The 16123-nt window shown below is 43.2% G+C and overlaps 1 protein-coding gene across 1 annotated transcript in view; it reads right to left on the bottom strand.

Annotated features, from left to right (window-relative positions):
* Window positions 1–9913: 9913 nt before the first annotated feature.
* Window positions 9914–16123, bottom strand: part of EGLN3 (egl-9 family hypoxia inducible factor 3) — a 30950-nt gene continuing 24740 nt past the window's right edge. Inside the window, exons 3-5 of the mRNA XM_026095091.2 lie at window positions 15987–16123; window positions 15204–15277; window positions 9914–13710 (exon numbers count right to left, since the gene is read on the bottom strand). Of these exons, the coding sequence (XP_025950876.2) occupies window positions 13673–13710; window positions 15204–15277; window positions 15987–16123 (249 nt within the window). The 3' untranslated portion in view covers window positions 9914–13672. The remainder of the gene's footprint in view (window positions 13711–15203; window positions 15278–15986) is intronic.

The raw sequence follows: 16123 nt of genomic DNA, 5'->3' as shown, positions 1-16123 counted from the left end.
AGGCGGCCAGTCCTGCCCTCTGCCAGGACTGTAATGTGCTGCCAGCAGTATTGGGGCAGGAGGGCTGAGGGAAAGGCTGCCTGAACACACACAGCAGCACATGATGATACGGAGAACAAGGCTGCTCCCAGCTCAGTGCTCACTGCCACGGGCCAAACTGGGGTAGCAAAGCAGCCCACAGGCACACCGTAGGCCAGGTTCACATGTTATAACAGCTTGCAGAAGTGCTGTCAAAGCCAGACCAGTTAAGCCTCAGGTAAAATAGGGACAATGCAAAAAAAAAGCTACTGCATTTACCTATTCCTCATGTCTGAGGGGGCAGATCACAAAATTTATAGCCTAGAATCCTTGAGCTCAGCAGGTGACATGGTGAGTGGAGCCATCATCCAAGCCTCTGGTCAGCTCCGAGATACTGCTTTGCATCCAAATGCTGCTGCGTGGTGCAGGGTGCTGGCACCAGTGCTCCTGAAGAGGGGACGGCAGGGACGTCTGTCCATCCAAAGTGCTGACTCAGCTCAGACAGGACCATGCCATCTGTGGAGGCTGGGGAAGCCCCCACCTCCTCCAAAATGCCCTCGTCTACATCTCCTGGGCAGGCTCTGCTGGTGAGGGGAATGAAAGGAAGCCGAGACTCCGATAATTTTAATGTGCTCCCTGGGCACATTCACAGAGACCAAGCAAAGGAATTAATACACTAACAATAAGGGGGAAATCTTCAGCTTATGATATTAATACATTTATAGCAGCAAGAATAGTATAGAACGCAACCTTATATAAAAATTTTGTGGACTGCAGTTTTTAGAAGTGAAAGAAAAGTTTATAAGTACTACCCATGGTATTTAACATTAATTATAAACACATCTAGCCAGAAGTACTGGTATTCCAACTGCCAGAATTTATCATCACATTAGTTAACTCATGTTCATTCAGATGTGTTGAAAGAATTAATGGCTTAAGCGAGGACATACTTACAATATACTTGGAAATCGACACAGCTTTGCAAAAGAGAGAAAAATGTCCAATAGCAATAGCAAATGTTGACTTTCACATGGGTGCACACACACATATTCTCTTTAATCAGGACATGAACTGGGGGGGGGAGTGCAGGTTCCTGCCTTTGAAACCCCAAATGCTCACAACAGATAACTTCTGATAACCCACTGTATATTTCTTCTATGAAATATTTTTGAAAAGAGCAATCATCACTCCCTTTTTTTCCCCAGTATTATTTCCATTTGTGATGAATGATTGAAGATGACCTAAAACTCAACATTTCCTAGAAAACAGAGAGCCCAACCAGCTGTGTGGCTGTTCTAGATGGGAGTGAGAGCAGGATGTGCTCTCTAAAACTTTTCTTAGCATTGCCTTGAGGATAGATCCAAATGGGGTATCAGGCTCAAAATTTCAATTCCTTAGTTTTAGATAGGAATAAGAGTAGGACAACCCACAGCCTTATGTACAGTGTGCAGCCCACATAAACTAGGAAAGATCACTTCTACCTACTTCATTCCTGATAGAGGTTTATCTAACCGCATCTTAAAAATCTCTGATAACGGCATCCCCAAAACCTCTTCATGCACTCCAATGCTTCAATATCCTAACTGTAAGAAAGCTTTTCCTTGTAGATAACCTGCAACTTCCTTGCTGCAATTTTAACACAGTATTATTTGTGTTATGTATCATAGGTATAGATAACAAACTATTTTCTTATTTTTTGTAGCAGCCTTTTCTGTATTTCAAGACTCTCATGGTGGTTTTACTTTCACCTTTGCTCCTCTCCCCAATCTTCTTATCTCTAGAAGAAACAATCCCATGTCCCCGTAGGTCATATTTTCTGGATCCTTGATCATACTCATTTTTTCAGCGGACTGACAGGAGAACCTTTTTCTTCCACGTCTTTCTTGAAAGATACTGTCCAAACAATCACAGTATTCCAGCTCTGTTAAATTTCCTCTTGAATCCAGGAAAATGTATTTATTCCCTAGGAAGTAGAACAGCTTCAGTGGATTGACTGGAAAAGCCACACTTCCTCCATCACCACAAAGACAACTACTGTGTAGCCTAATACTTAGGATCTTCCGCTGACATGTGAATGAAGCCAATTCAAATCTCCTTGGGCCAAGAGTGGAGTCAGATCTTTGACATCCTGCATCAGTGCTCTGACAGCTGGGGAAAAGGCAGGAAAGGGCAGGCCCAGAAGATTCATGTCTGCTCAGTGCTGCCAAGATGTGGGCAGCTCTTGACTAACTAGAATAAGATCTTCTGATGTTCTGGGAACTTCAGGAACATGAAATTAGATGCCTATGGTGTTAGGCAGGAGGTTGGGAAGCTCTAAATCCAGATCTTTGGCATGTAGCGTAACACTTGGACATGCAGGGCCACATGTGTGTCAGTCAGTAACTGCAGTTTAACAAGTAGCGAGCATTAGCTGGGCTGTGTAACTGGTGGTGACGCGGAGCCCTCAGCCCTGCTCCACCCCGGGGGATTGGGGCCCCGGCCAGGGAGAGCTGGCAGCACCGCCTGCGCTCAGCGGGTGCCTTGTTCACATGACGGCACCACAGCCCACGACACCGGCTTGGCTTCAGCCCTATTATGCCCATGGAGTGGGATTACACCCCAAAGTTAAAAGTAAAGAAGTAATCAGCTTTTCCCTAATAAAGAGGAGATGTTGCAAGTGAGGGCTGACTGAGTGGTTTAAGTAAAAGGGGAAATAAACCATTTAAAGACAGAGAAATGAAAATAACTTTTTGTATTGACACTTGTTTTTTAAACTAAAGACAATTATTCTGTTGCAAGCTGGGCTATATTAAAAAAAAAATCTTGTTGGGAACTAATTAAAGAATTAGCCAGTGCTTAGCTTCTCATAGATAAAGGAGCATAAGCTTTGAAACAGAAGTGTTTGCAGTGAGCTTTTGAAAACTCTCTGAAGACAGCTGAGCTAAAGTCTGTTAAGCCTCTTCCCTTACCTATTAAATGTCTGTTCAGATATCTTTTTTTTCTTTTCTAATTATGAGAGAAGCCTCTGGTACTGCTTAACAATGGACATTTTCTCCCTTGCTCGGAGCACTACTAAACAGCACAGTGATGAACACGGGGCATCTAGTGAGCCATTATAAAGGGGGCACAAGTGTCAAAGCTAGCACAAAGTACACTGCTTAGCAAACAAAAAATAACCCCCTGTCATTGCTTGCCACAGTGCCACTCTGCGAGGTTACGTTCTGGCTGGATCTTGAGGCCTTTTCCACATGTAGTCGTCCTGCCTGGCCCACGTGGGCTGCCCTGCCCTGTCCCTGCCAGGTGCAAACGCTGCCTGCTGTAGGGGCTGCCCTGTCCCTTTGAAGAAGCTGACCAACTTCTTGGCCTTTGCAACTGTATGGTAGGTGATCTTTCATCCAAGTTTCCCTGCCTATGGCTTCTTTTTCCTTGCTGGGAGATCTTTTATCAATGAAAGTGAAGCCTTTGCTTATGTGGGCAGAAGATCTGAATATTTTTTGTTGTGGTGTGACAAGATCATGACCCAGGAAGCTTTCGGGTCTTATCAGTCTGTGACCTTTTACCCTCGAGGAAGTGAGTGTGTGCATGTGCACAGTGCAGTTGGGGAGGAGGGCGCAAGAGAGATGACAACTTGCTTTTTAAGCTATTTATGTGTAATGTGGAGTTTGGTAGACTATGGTGGTACTTAGATATCTGGATCCACAAATGTGATTCCCCAGATCCCTCAGTCAAGGGCCCCCTAACCCAATTCCTTGAGAACCTCTTATTTTCTACTTACTTCAGACATTTAATCTTCACTTCTTCCAGTTCCTTGACTGCCTGTGTCTTGACATGACCAAGCAGCTAACATCCAAGTACCAAAGGTCATTTGCACTCCACTGACAAGATGGTCCTCCCTTTGAGGGAGGCACATCACCCGCCTACACCCCTTAGATGCTGCCAGTACCTGCCCAGCTAAACACTCGAGGGTCCTACAAAAATGCAGTGGCAGCCACTGCACTGTTTTTTAAACACAGTAAGGGAAACAGTAATGGTGCCTCCACTTCATCCCCTTTGTATACTATACATAATCGTTATGTATAATAACTCTCTGAACTGTGCATGGTCTAGTCACCAAGGGAGCTCTAATTCTTTCCTTGCTTTAAGGACCAAGTTTCTTTCCCTGCCAGAAAATTGCTATTAAATCATCTTTTCTTACTTTTCCGGAAGTGTTTTCAGTTCAAGTTCAAGAAGGAAACTGAGCCTTGATTAGTTTTTCTTTTTCTTCCCAGGAATACAACATATATTTAAACTTAAAGAATTTTCCAATGTAAAAGACAAACTATTTTCTCTGCTTTCAGCAAAAAAGTAGCATTTTCTTCACTTTATTTTGCAGCACAATCACTTAGAAGGAAGGCATTTCCCACTGGTGATAAGAGAATTTACAGTACCTTTACAAGGAAGTCCCAGGCCCCCTTGGTGCTTTGCATATGGTTAGAAATAGCATGATCAGCAGGCTGATCCATGTTGAATTTTTGGTCCAATATGAAGTGCCATCCTCTTTTTTTTTCTTTTTTTTTTTTTTTTTTTTTTTGCCTTTCAGATTAAATATGGAAGTATCAGTAGCCTCCCTGGATTTCAGAAGTTTTAAACTTTCAAACTTTGTTTTCAGGTTCACACACAGCTAGTCATTAGGTCAGGCCAAACAGGTGATAGACTTAAAAAGCCCCTCTGGTGCCCCTGAGATTTCTGAGTCACTTGGGCTGGGTCTCCCAGTAGAGCAGATCCCTGACAGAGGCTGCCAAGATGCTCCTGCAGCTAATCCCAGGACCATCGCCCTCACCAGGACCACATCATCTGCAAACAGCAGGCACCAAGCAAATGGCTTCCCGAGCCAGCGAACCTTGCAGAGCAGGGTCTGACCATTACTAAACATGAATGACTATTTCTTTTGCCACCTGTGCTTTAAAAGAAAGTGTGAGCTTGCGCATTTTGTCAGAAGAAAGGCTGCTCTCAGGAGAGAGCTTTCGACTGGAGTAGGTAAGTGGGCAAAGGTCCTTGAGTCACAGGTAAGAGCATTAAATTCCTTGGCAATAGGACTTTGGAGATTTGTTTTGCTGAGCTATAGGGTCCATCCCTCTCACAGGCAGTGGTCCATAAAAATGCCTGGGGCTGTGCTTTGCACCATGGAGGCATTTGATGAAAGATGAGCTGCACCTGAGTTAAATGCAGCACATATAGCACAGATTTTATTACCACTTTGCATGCTCCTAGCAGGTACACAGCAATGCCGTGTCACTACACAGCTGGCAGAGGGCTGGGCAGGAGCGCTAGACGCATGGAGCTGAAACGCGGATACGTTTCAAGGCTGCTAGGAGCTCTCCAGCTCCATGCGTCTAGCGCTCCTAGCAGCCTTGAAACGTATCCGCGTTTTACTGCAATGATGCACATTAACCTAAGCCTGACCCCTTGTGAGCATGGCACTAGCAGGTTTTAGTTACAGCATGAACAGACCTATACTTATAGATTTTTCTAAGTGATGCTCCTTCAGTTTAAGAAAAAGGAAAAACAAACAAACAAACAAACAAACCTCAGAGACACACCTTTCCAGAACAGTAAATGTTCTTAGCTATAGATCAGTTCCTATGTTGTCAGTCCAGGCAATGGGAATTAGTCACTTCTGTACACTGGAAATCCTAATTTCTTTTCTTCAGTTACAGTAGTTTGGGAAAGAACCTAGGAGCTTATCTGAGCCATAACATAGGCTTGATGGTAAAATTAATGTTGTTTAAACTATTCTGCTTTTAAAAGATATGCCATGTGGTTTTATTTTGCAGTCCTTTTAGGAAAAAGAACTGTTTTATATTATCACATTACTTGCTAGCAGCAGAGTGGCTTTCAGTTTTCTCAAATTAATTCCCCCTGGAAATCACGCTTCCCTCTAGCCGCACAGAGAAACAAACACACGCTCATGAGCCCTCGGAGACCGACAGAGCCTCGGTCGCTTTCATCCTCCCGCTTTTCACAAGCGGCGGCTGCTGAGTTTCTATTACAGCACCGCCGAGATGTAGCTGGCTCCTCATAGCGGTATTAGAGCAAGTGAGAGGCCATGATGACAGTAATGTCATCTTTCATAAACTTTAATAGCTCAACATCCTCTGCTGCTGAAGGACTGACTCAGCTGGAAGTGCACGAGCAGGCTCTGCACAGCCTCCTCGCGCCGCGCACGCACTCGGAGCTACGCGCTCTCCTCGAGGAGGCCCGTAACTGGGACTGGACTTCAAAGGCATCTTTTCTCCACTGAGAAAACTTAGTCCCTCGCTGCCACCATCCCAGCAGGTCACCAGCCACGCTGGCAGCAGGTGAGCTGTGGGGAACGACGACTTCACAGGGCTTCACCTTCACAGTGAGCGCAGAAAGGACTGGAAAAGAAAGTTGAAATAAAAACTATCATTTTTAATAAAAAAGTGGAATATGAATTACAGAAAGGAACAATCAGTAGGGACTTAAAAAGTCATGTAGTTCACCTCTTTGCTGTGAGTGGTGGTAAGGCAATCTCCACAGATGGATACCTCAAGTAACGCTTGTCTCACCCGGTCGTTATTACAGCTCAACAGCAGCGGCAATTCCGTCGCCATCCAGCGGAGCCAGTCCCTGGATTTGCCTGTGCTCATAGCTGAGAGGGGCATTTTGGCACTCTGCAGGCTGGCAGGAGATGTGCAAATGGCTCCTCCATGCTCAGAAGGTGCCATTGCTCCAAGGCGAGATCCCACTGCAAGGGCTACCCATGCACACCACCACCTTCCACCCCCCCCCCCCCCCCCGCCCTTTCCATTTGCTGGAGGGATGTGAATCTTTAAACCCTCACAAGGTGCAGGCATTACAGTGCTCAGTGCTGCGGTGCCCAGCAGCTATGCCTTCAGTTCCCATCACAGGCCTCATCCCCAAACACTGACACGTAAGAGCTGGGCTCATCTGACTGCTGTATCAGCTAGCAGGGTAAGCCTGCAGCCACCTAGGCCAGGAAATACCAAAGGCTGTGCCACATTTCTGCACACTTCCTATCCAGCTTGCAGCCCCAGGCCAGAAGCATCTCTGAAACTACCGGTCATGACCCCCTGGGCAGGGTGTTTATTGCTGTGCTGCTGGCTTGTCCCTCACAAAGCTTCATGTCTAGCTGTGTAGTGGTCTCTTTTGAAAAAGGATGGCTGGAGGAAGGCTCCACTTCCTTTTGCCCAGTATTCTGATGGGAACTATAAATTAAACCCTCTCTGCCAGCAGCAAGAGCAAAGCCTGTGAAGGGTGTCCATTGTGCCACGTTGTAGCTCCTACACTGGTCAACAGCAGGGCTCCCATTCTCGGGTTTCTGGAGCAGATACCCCAGCTGGTGCCTGAGCTCTTTTATCTCGGCAAAACCACTTCCCCAGACAGTGAGTGCAGCACCAGTGAGCCAGTGACAGCACCTTTAGCCCTGTGCTGCACCCTCACTGCCCATATCCTAGTTAGTACACTTACAGCAATAGCTGGAGCAACCATAGTACTGCAAGGACTGTGGTCGGGGGCGGGGGTAATAACCCTGCAAGGCTGCGTTTCAGTAGCTGCAGTGAGCTCTGCTCTCATCTGTAACACTGCCGTGGGGTGACACACCAGCCACAGCACATGCTGGGGAGAGTGGCATGAAGCTACCATGAAGCAAGCTCAGTGCAGGCCACAGCGAAGCTGCACCCGTGGTGCTGCACAAGCTCGTACGTGTTCTGTACAGTATGCTTGCAAATGCATATTCCATGCATATTGCAGCATGTCAAAAACCAGCTTGCACCAGCACCACCCATAGCATTAGCGAGCAAAGGGTGCTTCCAACAGCTTTTCCCTCCTGTCTGGAGCAGTGTTGTCACCTCTGCCACTTATTTGCTAGCTGCAGTAGTGACTGGATACCTTGGATGGTTGATTTCTCAGTTGAGATTTTTCTGTACAGCACACAGCATTACAGTGTTTGAAAGATTGTGCAGCAACAATATTTGATAGATCATGGGGGGCATAGGGGACCAGGAAAATGCTTTAAGCTCACGGTTCTGGAGGTTATTAAACAGTAACAGCTATATTGGAGAATATAAGTGGTAAGGCTTGTAAGGGAAGATAGTATTTTTTTTATTAATCAAACTGATACAGTTGGGGGAAAAGGCCATACTCAGGCACAGAAACCCTTCTGTTTAAATGAGTTGGCTCTACCTTTTGGAAATCTTTTTTCCCTTAAGTGCGCTAGTTTCAAGATCAGTTCTGATTTCACTACTCTGTAGGTGTTTTAGCACAAGCATCTCAACAGTTATGAGCTGAGAACCTTTCAAAATTAAAGAATTTAAGAATATCTGCATGTAGTCACAAGTGACATGCAACTGCTCCTTTAGCTTGGACTAATGCTCTGAACAGGGTCTTGCTCTCCATGCGTAACCACCCATAGTGCAGACTGCCAAGAGCCAGCCAGCTCAACAGTTTGCCAAGGCTGTGGGACAAGGCAGCCGTGCTCTCATCTGACTCCCCCTCCTGCAAAAAACAGGCTGCAGAGTGCTGGCTTGAGCAGGGACCACCACAATTGCCTCCACTCTTGCCCAGAGCAGGAAGATTCACCACTGTGGGTGTCCAGCAGAGGAAGAGACCTGTGTGCTGGCATTGACTAGGTTTGACAGCATGTGAGAATTGCTTTAGATACTGTGGTTCCCCTATTGTAGGGTTTATTTAAGGTCTCCACCATTGTTTAAAGTAAGTACGCATACAGATGAAATTATTCTCTTTTTCCACAAGACAGATAAAAACTTTTTTCTCATTATGTTTTGTGAAAGAGGATGGGAGTTTCTCTAGGTCCCTGATGTGGAAATATTCCAGAGAGATGAAATTATGTGGGGAAGGCAATCAGTTTTAGCAATCTCTCTCCCACTGTCATGCTGCCTTTTAATTTTCACTTCAACCTCTGATATTAGATGCATTCTCACATGTCAAGGGAATTCTCAGTGCAAGTATATTTAGCCATATTCCTTTGGGTGGGTGGGGGAGGGAAGAGACCCCTCAATAGCTGTAAGATAACAATTTTCTATAACCATATTTGCTTGGAGAAAGTTTAGTCAGAGTTCAGAGGAAAGACAACTAAGTTTTTGGCAGCTGGATGGCCAATGGCCAGTTTCATTTAGAGCTGTCTCTACAAGCTTTTACTCAATAAGGAGCAAGCTCAGAAGAGTCATCCTTTTGCTATCCGTAGGTTTTCTCTCCACGTGCTCAGGACTCCTCAGTGTAAATTAAATGCCTAAAGAAAGTGGCAAATTATCTAGTTTTCGCCCCCTCTAACTAATCAAATTATATATATATATAAAATATATATATAAAAAAAATCTCAAATCCAAGCCCTACACAATAGAAAGCCTGTTTTAAGGAGGGGGCAGGGAGGTGAGGACATTCCCACTATTCACAATACTGCAAAAGTGCTTTAACAGACGAGAGAAAACGTCCTGGCTTTCATTCAACTTCAGTGGTAGTAGAAAAGGGGAGAAGCCTTCCTCACTGCCACGAGAGAAGACTGTGGGACTTAGCGTGGAAAAGAAGCAGGGGAGGATGTGAACTCTGTTAAAAATAAAACTTATCAGATGACAATTGAATCCTGAGAATGTTATCTGGCTCCACAGGAGCATGAAAACAAATAGGCATTTGAAGAAGAGGGTAGCAAGCAAGGTGAATAACTTCAAAATAGCAGGAAGTGACCAAGGAAATGTGCCAAGCTGATGGAAACACACGGAGCTCCCCAGGGATGGCACAGCACAGGGGCAGCCGCCAATTACAGCATCGCCACTGCTCCAGGCCACCACGTCTCATGCAGCTATGTGGCACCGCATGCTCCCTCCACAACTCCTGCCACAGTAAGACACAGGACTAAAAACATTTGCACAGCACAACGTTTAACATGACCCAGTGTTTATTGACTCCTGCGACATTTTTGCCTTTTTTTTTTTTTTTTTAAAGTAACAAGAACACGAGTGTGATGGTAAAATACTATTACATGTTTCCTTAACAATCCAATGCAAAGTGCCAGCATTGTTGACCAGCATACAACCTGACAAGAGAAGATGTAGTCGTAACTCACTTTCAGATATCTGCTGGGAGTACATCACAGTCAAAATAAAACTAGTTATTTGCCTGCAAATAGATATATTTTCTTCTAGATGCAAGTGGTGTTAGAGCCAGCTATTTTGCAACAACAAAAAATGTATTATATATTCCAACATTTTAAAAATTCAACAGGAATGGACTAAAACTGTTTAAAGACATAAGGAAAAAAACATATCAGATCTTTTCAGATGCTACTTTGCAGAGGCCATGCCTCACAGAACCAGAAGTAAGCTACAGAAAGTAAGATTTATTAGAGGCTACTTTGCTCAAAAGGCCAGCAAGTCTGTGGTTACAGGTTTAGGAATACAAATAGTCTCTTGATTTTCAGTACTGTCTCCTGCCTTTTTTCCTCCCCATACAACAAACGCTGTCTATTGGAAATTGTGGCTTGGTGGCTCTGTATATCTTCCAGCACTCTCTAGTTTGACATGCAGCTGCATTTGGAAAGGCAACCTTATTTTTTAAAGAGCCATGAAAAACTTGCATGACATGCACATTTCCATATAACAGCTTCATAGATACGAATGAAGGCACATATAGCAGTCTTTCACAACTGAGTGACAAATGCTGTTTAGCCATAGATGTTTCAAACACTTGCTATGAAGACACAAAACCCAAAGCTGGAGGGAATCTCCTTGAAACGCCTCCTGTCCTGAAGCATTCTGCTGCCCACACAGTTCTTAATACAACTTCAGTCTCTCAGAGTAGTTTGCAAGATTTCAAAGACGGGTAAGGAAAATCTATGTAGAAAATGTCAAAATTGTGGATTCCTACATTCCCCAACCCCAGAGAAAAAAAATCAGCCTGCAATGTCTCCAAAGAGATCTTCCCATTGATCTGGAAACGGGGTAAAGGTCTGGAATGGAGGCAGAGGAACTGGCTTCAAAATCCTGTGCCCTCAGCTTCTTGATGTTTAATTATACAGGTTAAGACAGACAAAAAAAAATGCTCTCTGCCACAGAGCAATTGCTTTCAGTCCTCTATAGGCTAAAAATTAAAATATATACTTTATTTACAGTAAATGCATCTATACTGTTCCATGCTCCATACACCAAATAAGTTGCTGACCACTTCTGATGCTAGATGGCAGCAATAGTGGTAACCAAAGTACCTTTCTTTTTCAACCTTTATATAAGTCTCTTCCCCTCCTGCCCCATCATTTGTCCATTGTTCAAGGCTTCAGTGAGATTTGTACTAACCTATCTTTCTAGTGCACTGTTAAGTTTACAAATCCCAAAGACAAAGCAAGATTTGGCCTGCTTTATCTGTCTTTGCCCCTTTTTAAACCTTTTAGGAGTTTTTAAAATGTACATGTCATTACCAACTTCACACAGCAATAAAACAGGTTGAGGTTCTTTTTTCCCCTTTTAAATAACAATGCTGCAGCTACCCTTCACAAAGAATTCAAAACCTACCACCTTTCCTGGGTTACTGCTTGCTTTTGGGTAAATAATATTTTTTCCCTCCTCCCACACAAACATTGGAGAATGAGAATTTCAAGTTATCATCATGTTTCCTTCAAGTTTATGTTGTGCTGTTTAGCTATATTTGTAGTGGAACAATGTTTTTTCTTTCAAACATAAAAGGAGAATTACCAGACTATTGGTCTTCTAGTCTTGAGTCATAAGAATAAATCTGTCACACATGTTCCCTCATAATTCTTCTCTTAAGGTACACAGTGGTCAGGCTAAAGTCTTACCCAAATGACCATAGCTGGATCTCTGGGAGAAGTCGGAGTACTAGTGTATTTACATTCAGAATTCAAGAAAAAACTAAAGGATGCCCCTCGTATTTTGAGGAAGAGAACTGCTTAAGTCCACCTTCATTTCTCTTACCATATTTTATGTCAGGAAAGTTCTTTTTCTGTCTTATATAGCTGTTACCCATCTGCTGCTAATGCTTAACAGTTTGCCATTGCACATCACCTTTTCATCCCCTGGCTCACCTGCAACAGAAGTGGCCCTCAGGCCCATTCCTGGCATGACAGCCCCGCACAGGGTGATGAACTGATTCAGGGACTAGCAGGGCAGACAGACCATACAACTTGGCCATCGTGGGCAGGTGGCACAGAAAAATATAGGACACTGGAGAGGGCCTATCTGAAATAGTTGGTAGGGTCTGGCATACACTGACAACATGGGATAAAAACAAATGCAAGGGCATGTGTATACAAGGAGAGTATTACACTGAGAATAATTAGTGTGAGTGATAAACACATCCACTGCTAGCTCTCAGCTTCATTAAGAGCTATTCTGAACTGTGTAGTAAGTGCTGGCTGTAGAAGCTTAGGCAGAGATAACTCACAAGTTACTCATAGAGTCTATTAAGTTAAAAAAGGCGGGGGGAGGAGGGGAAAATGTGCATTTGAAAGACTGTCATTTGTGTCACAAAAATGTGTCATTTGAATAACTAATTCTTGGTATATCTCATTGCTCAAACACAACAGAAGTAGTTACCTGGTGTAACAGACCAATTGAAACAGAATCACTGTTTCATTCGAACTACATACACATGCAAATAAAGTCACAGAGTGTGTGAACTTAGGGTAAGCAGCACAAAAATCAAGTCTAAGTGGATCATTGTTTATCATACATTTGTCAGGCTGCCAGAGATACCTTTTCCTCTCAGATTCACATTTGTGTCATACAAAATAGAGTAGATGGAGAAGCTATTAAAATAACATTTAATTCCACATACTGTCAGCCTTCAGGACCAATGCATTGTGTGCCATCAGCCTTCCAAGTTTACCAAACTTTTGGGAAAAAACAGCTGCTTTACCAAACAAACTGAAAATAGAAAACATACAATCAATCCAGCCCAGAACAGAAAGGAAATGTTTTTACAAAATTGTGGACAGATGCATAACTACTTCCCCCTCAGTCTTGGGACTGAAAGGGCAGTGCAACTGCACACTGACTTGAAAAGTGAAAAAATTCAGTAAATGTGATGACTATCTAGACAAAAGTCTGTTTGGAAAGTCATGCTATAGGAGAGGTAAGCCAATGTTGCATGCAGCAAAGTGATGAACAGTCCATCACTGGGTCCATGCGGGGCATAACAGAAGAATACGCTCTACAAAAACCCAGTTTATTTTCACATTTCCAATATCTCTCCTTGCCCATCAGCAGTCTGCCACAGATTTTAAATTTGTAAAGCTCCTTTCCATTGAACTAGATTCCACCCCCCAGTAAAGTGCAAATAAGACTCCCACTAGTGCTTTTCCCACTAGTTCCAACGATTGTTATCTTGGTTACTAGACTGATCAAAAGCCAGTTGGCTGAGCCACTGCCACTAGGCTTAGAGATACTTTTTTTTAAATTAAAACCCTGGTTACTTTTTCCAGCAAAAGGCAAACAGAAAACAAGGGTTCCTTCTGCCAGATGCAGACATGACAGGAGGCTGCCTTAAGTACCATCAAGGTAAGATGCACATGCTGGAAAGACACAACCAATGTATTCTTGTGCTTAACAAGAATGTGCCATGGTTCACTCAAAATGGAAGTCATCTTTGGGATCTTATTTTGCATAAAGAGTTCAGAAACAGTTGATTAGTCTTCATTAAGAGCTGCTTCTCTCTTCCTTGCATCTATATTGAAAAGATGGAAGGAAAGAAGGAAAAAAAGACAGGTAAGCTAGAGAGCTCTGAAAGCCTAATTTGATAGCATTCCCCTGAAAACTCAGAAACAGACTAAAATAAAGTTGTTTTGTTTTCCCATGGATAGCACTTTTTTTTTTTTTGAGACTCACAATTTGAATTCACTACATAAATTGAAATACTACATAAGTTCACAACTTGTTAACAAGATAGTCATAACTAAAGTTTTGATCTTCAGTTTTTGCAGGGCAAAGATACAGTTCATGCAACATTTAAGTAACCCAATAAACTCTCACAGACTCCAGGTTTGTGATACTTTCCTCCTCTCCCCCAGTTTTGGCCCCTTGCTCATGATCCCCTTTAAGGGTGAAGCTAATTTTTTTCTGCCTACCAGCTGTAGAAATGACAGTCCTTTCTGAAAAAACATCTGACTAATTATGACTTTGCCTGTCTCCAGCTGTGTAACATATCTATTTGAAAAAGAGGAATGTTGTCTACACTGGATTTAAAGGAATTGCCTGAGGCAGTCCCTCCAGACCAGATCTTTAGCTTACCCAAACAGCAAATCTGTTAGCATGGTCCCAGGTAGGGCTTTAGAGCACATCTGGACACTCAGCCCATTATTAGTATGACATTTCTACAGTACCAGGCAGTTTGGCTGCAATTAGGAAGGCTGGGGTCAGCTATTCCTGGACTTCTGCAGAAATGTCTCTGGGCTGACTTCAGGCTGCCTACAAAACCTAATTGAAAGCAGGTAGCTCTTGAAGGGCACCATGATCACAGACACTCTAGCAACTGCCTGCCAAAACATGCATTTATATAGCGATTTTTAAACGTAGTTTCTTTCTAACTTATGATCTACACATTCTGAAGTCATTATGAATATCTCCACTCAGAAATTACTTGTAAATAAAAGACAAATCCCTTCTGCATTAGTGTGGGCCACAACTGCCTTTAATCAATGTAAAAGACAGGCCCTATTTGGCCATAACATTTGAAGAATGTAATTATGAAATTGTTTATGTAAGCCCCATGACTATGTGCTAAGCAAAGTTTGGAGGAGATGAAATATGCCTCCCAAATAATAAAAGAAGAGCTTAGAGAGGTAGCAGAGTCCTCTGCAGCTGCTACAGTAGCACATGAACTGCAGTCAGAGACAGATTGCCAGCGACTACAGCAGCTAGCTACCTGACATAGTAGGGGCAATCCACACTCAGCTGCTGATTTGGGTCTGAATCAGAAACCATCTCTGTCATGTTCCCCATCAGGCTTATCAGAGATTCTGAGGCCAAGCCTGAATTTTCTTTTGTCAAAATTTTTCCACTCTGTATAAAATAACTGACAAGTGATTAGAGAAAAATAAGTTTCTAAAAAATGAATGTCTTCACCATCTAACTACAGAGTTATTCCCATTCTCTCTCTGGCTTTGGAAATATCAAAATGCATTCACTTCTATTCAGTGAACATTTATAGAAGTGTCATACCTGTCAAGTTCCTGAACTTTTTTTTGGCTTCAGCTCTTTCTTCAGCATCAAAATACCACACAGTCATGGCATATCTGTAAGAGATAGAAATCATGTGTTATTTTCAACTTTTGCTATTAAAATAGAGCACTGGAGTTTTATTCTCTTCGAGAAAGCAAATAGAGAACTAATTGGTTTGGCACACAAAAGTTAGGATGCAAATGGCACATCTCTGTAGGCAAATGTAGATACCATTTTAAATGTGTATTTTATCAAGTACGGTAGAAATATAGGTGAGAATTTCTGCTTGGAGGCACACAGGAGTGCACAGCTCCTGGTGACAGAGGGCAAAAGTAGCTTACAGCCCTTGGAGCTTTCTTCTGTCCAGGGATGCCCTTAGGCAGCCTGGAGATTGCTCTAGGTTACACCAGCTTTCTGTAGCCTGCTGACAAACAGTAGCCCCGAAAACCCCTGTGATGTTACAGGGTAAAGGTGTAACCCAGCATTTTCCAGCTAAATAGACCTGCCTAGTTTGAGAAGTTTCTCTTGTCGCTGGCAAAGGGGCATTTTTTCTGTCACATAAGGAATCTTACTGTTCAAACCTGTTCCTCCTCATTTGATGCGGGAATTCCCAGTGACTCAAAAGGTACCGCATCAAATCCATTCACAAGCCACATACCTATTTTTTATGCCCATGTACATATAAGCAAATACCTGATAACCACTATATGTGGTTACCAAATAATGTGATATTGGTAGAACACTTTTCCCTGGCTGAGTGTCAATAGCAAATATGCTATTTACCTAGTTGCATAAGAAGGTTGGACTTCATGTGGGTTCCTTCGGTCTGACCAAAAAAAAAGTAATCTGTCAAAAATTGGCTCAACATCTGCTACATAGGACTTTCCTTCCGGGAATATCCTAAGAATTCCACCATGCAG

This window comes from Dromaius novaehollandiae, chromosome 5 (assembly GCF_036370855.1).
Source record: "Dromaius novaehollandiae isolate bDroNov1 chromosome 5, bDroNov1.hap1, whole genome shotgun sequence".
Classification (NCBI taxonomy): Eukaryota; Metazoa; Chordata; class Aves; order Casuariiformes; family Dromaiidae; genus Dromaius; species Dromaius novaehollandiae.
The sequence above is the reverse complement of the archived record's forward strand: the minus strand, read 5'-3'. Positions and strand labels throughout refer to the sequence as shown.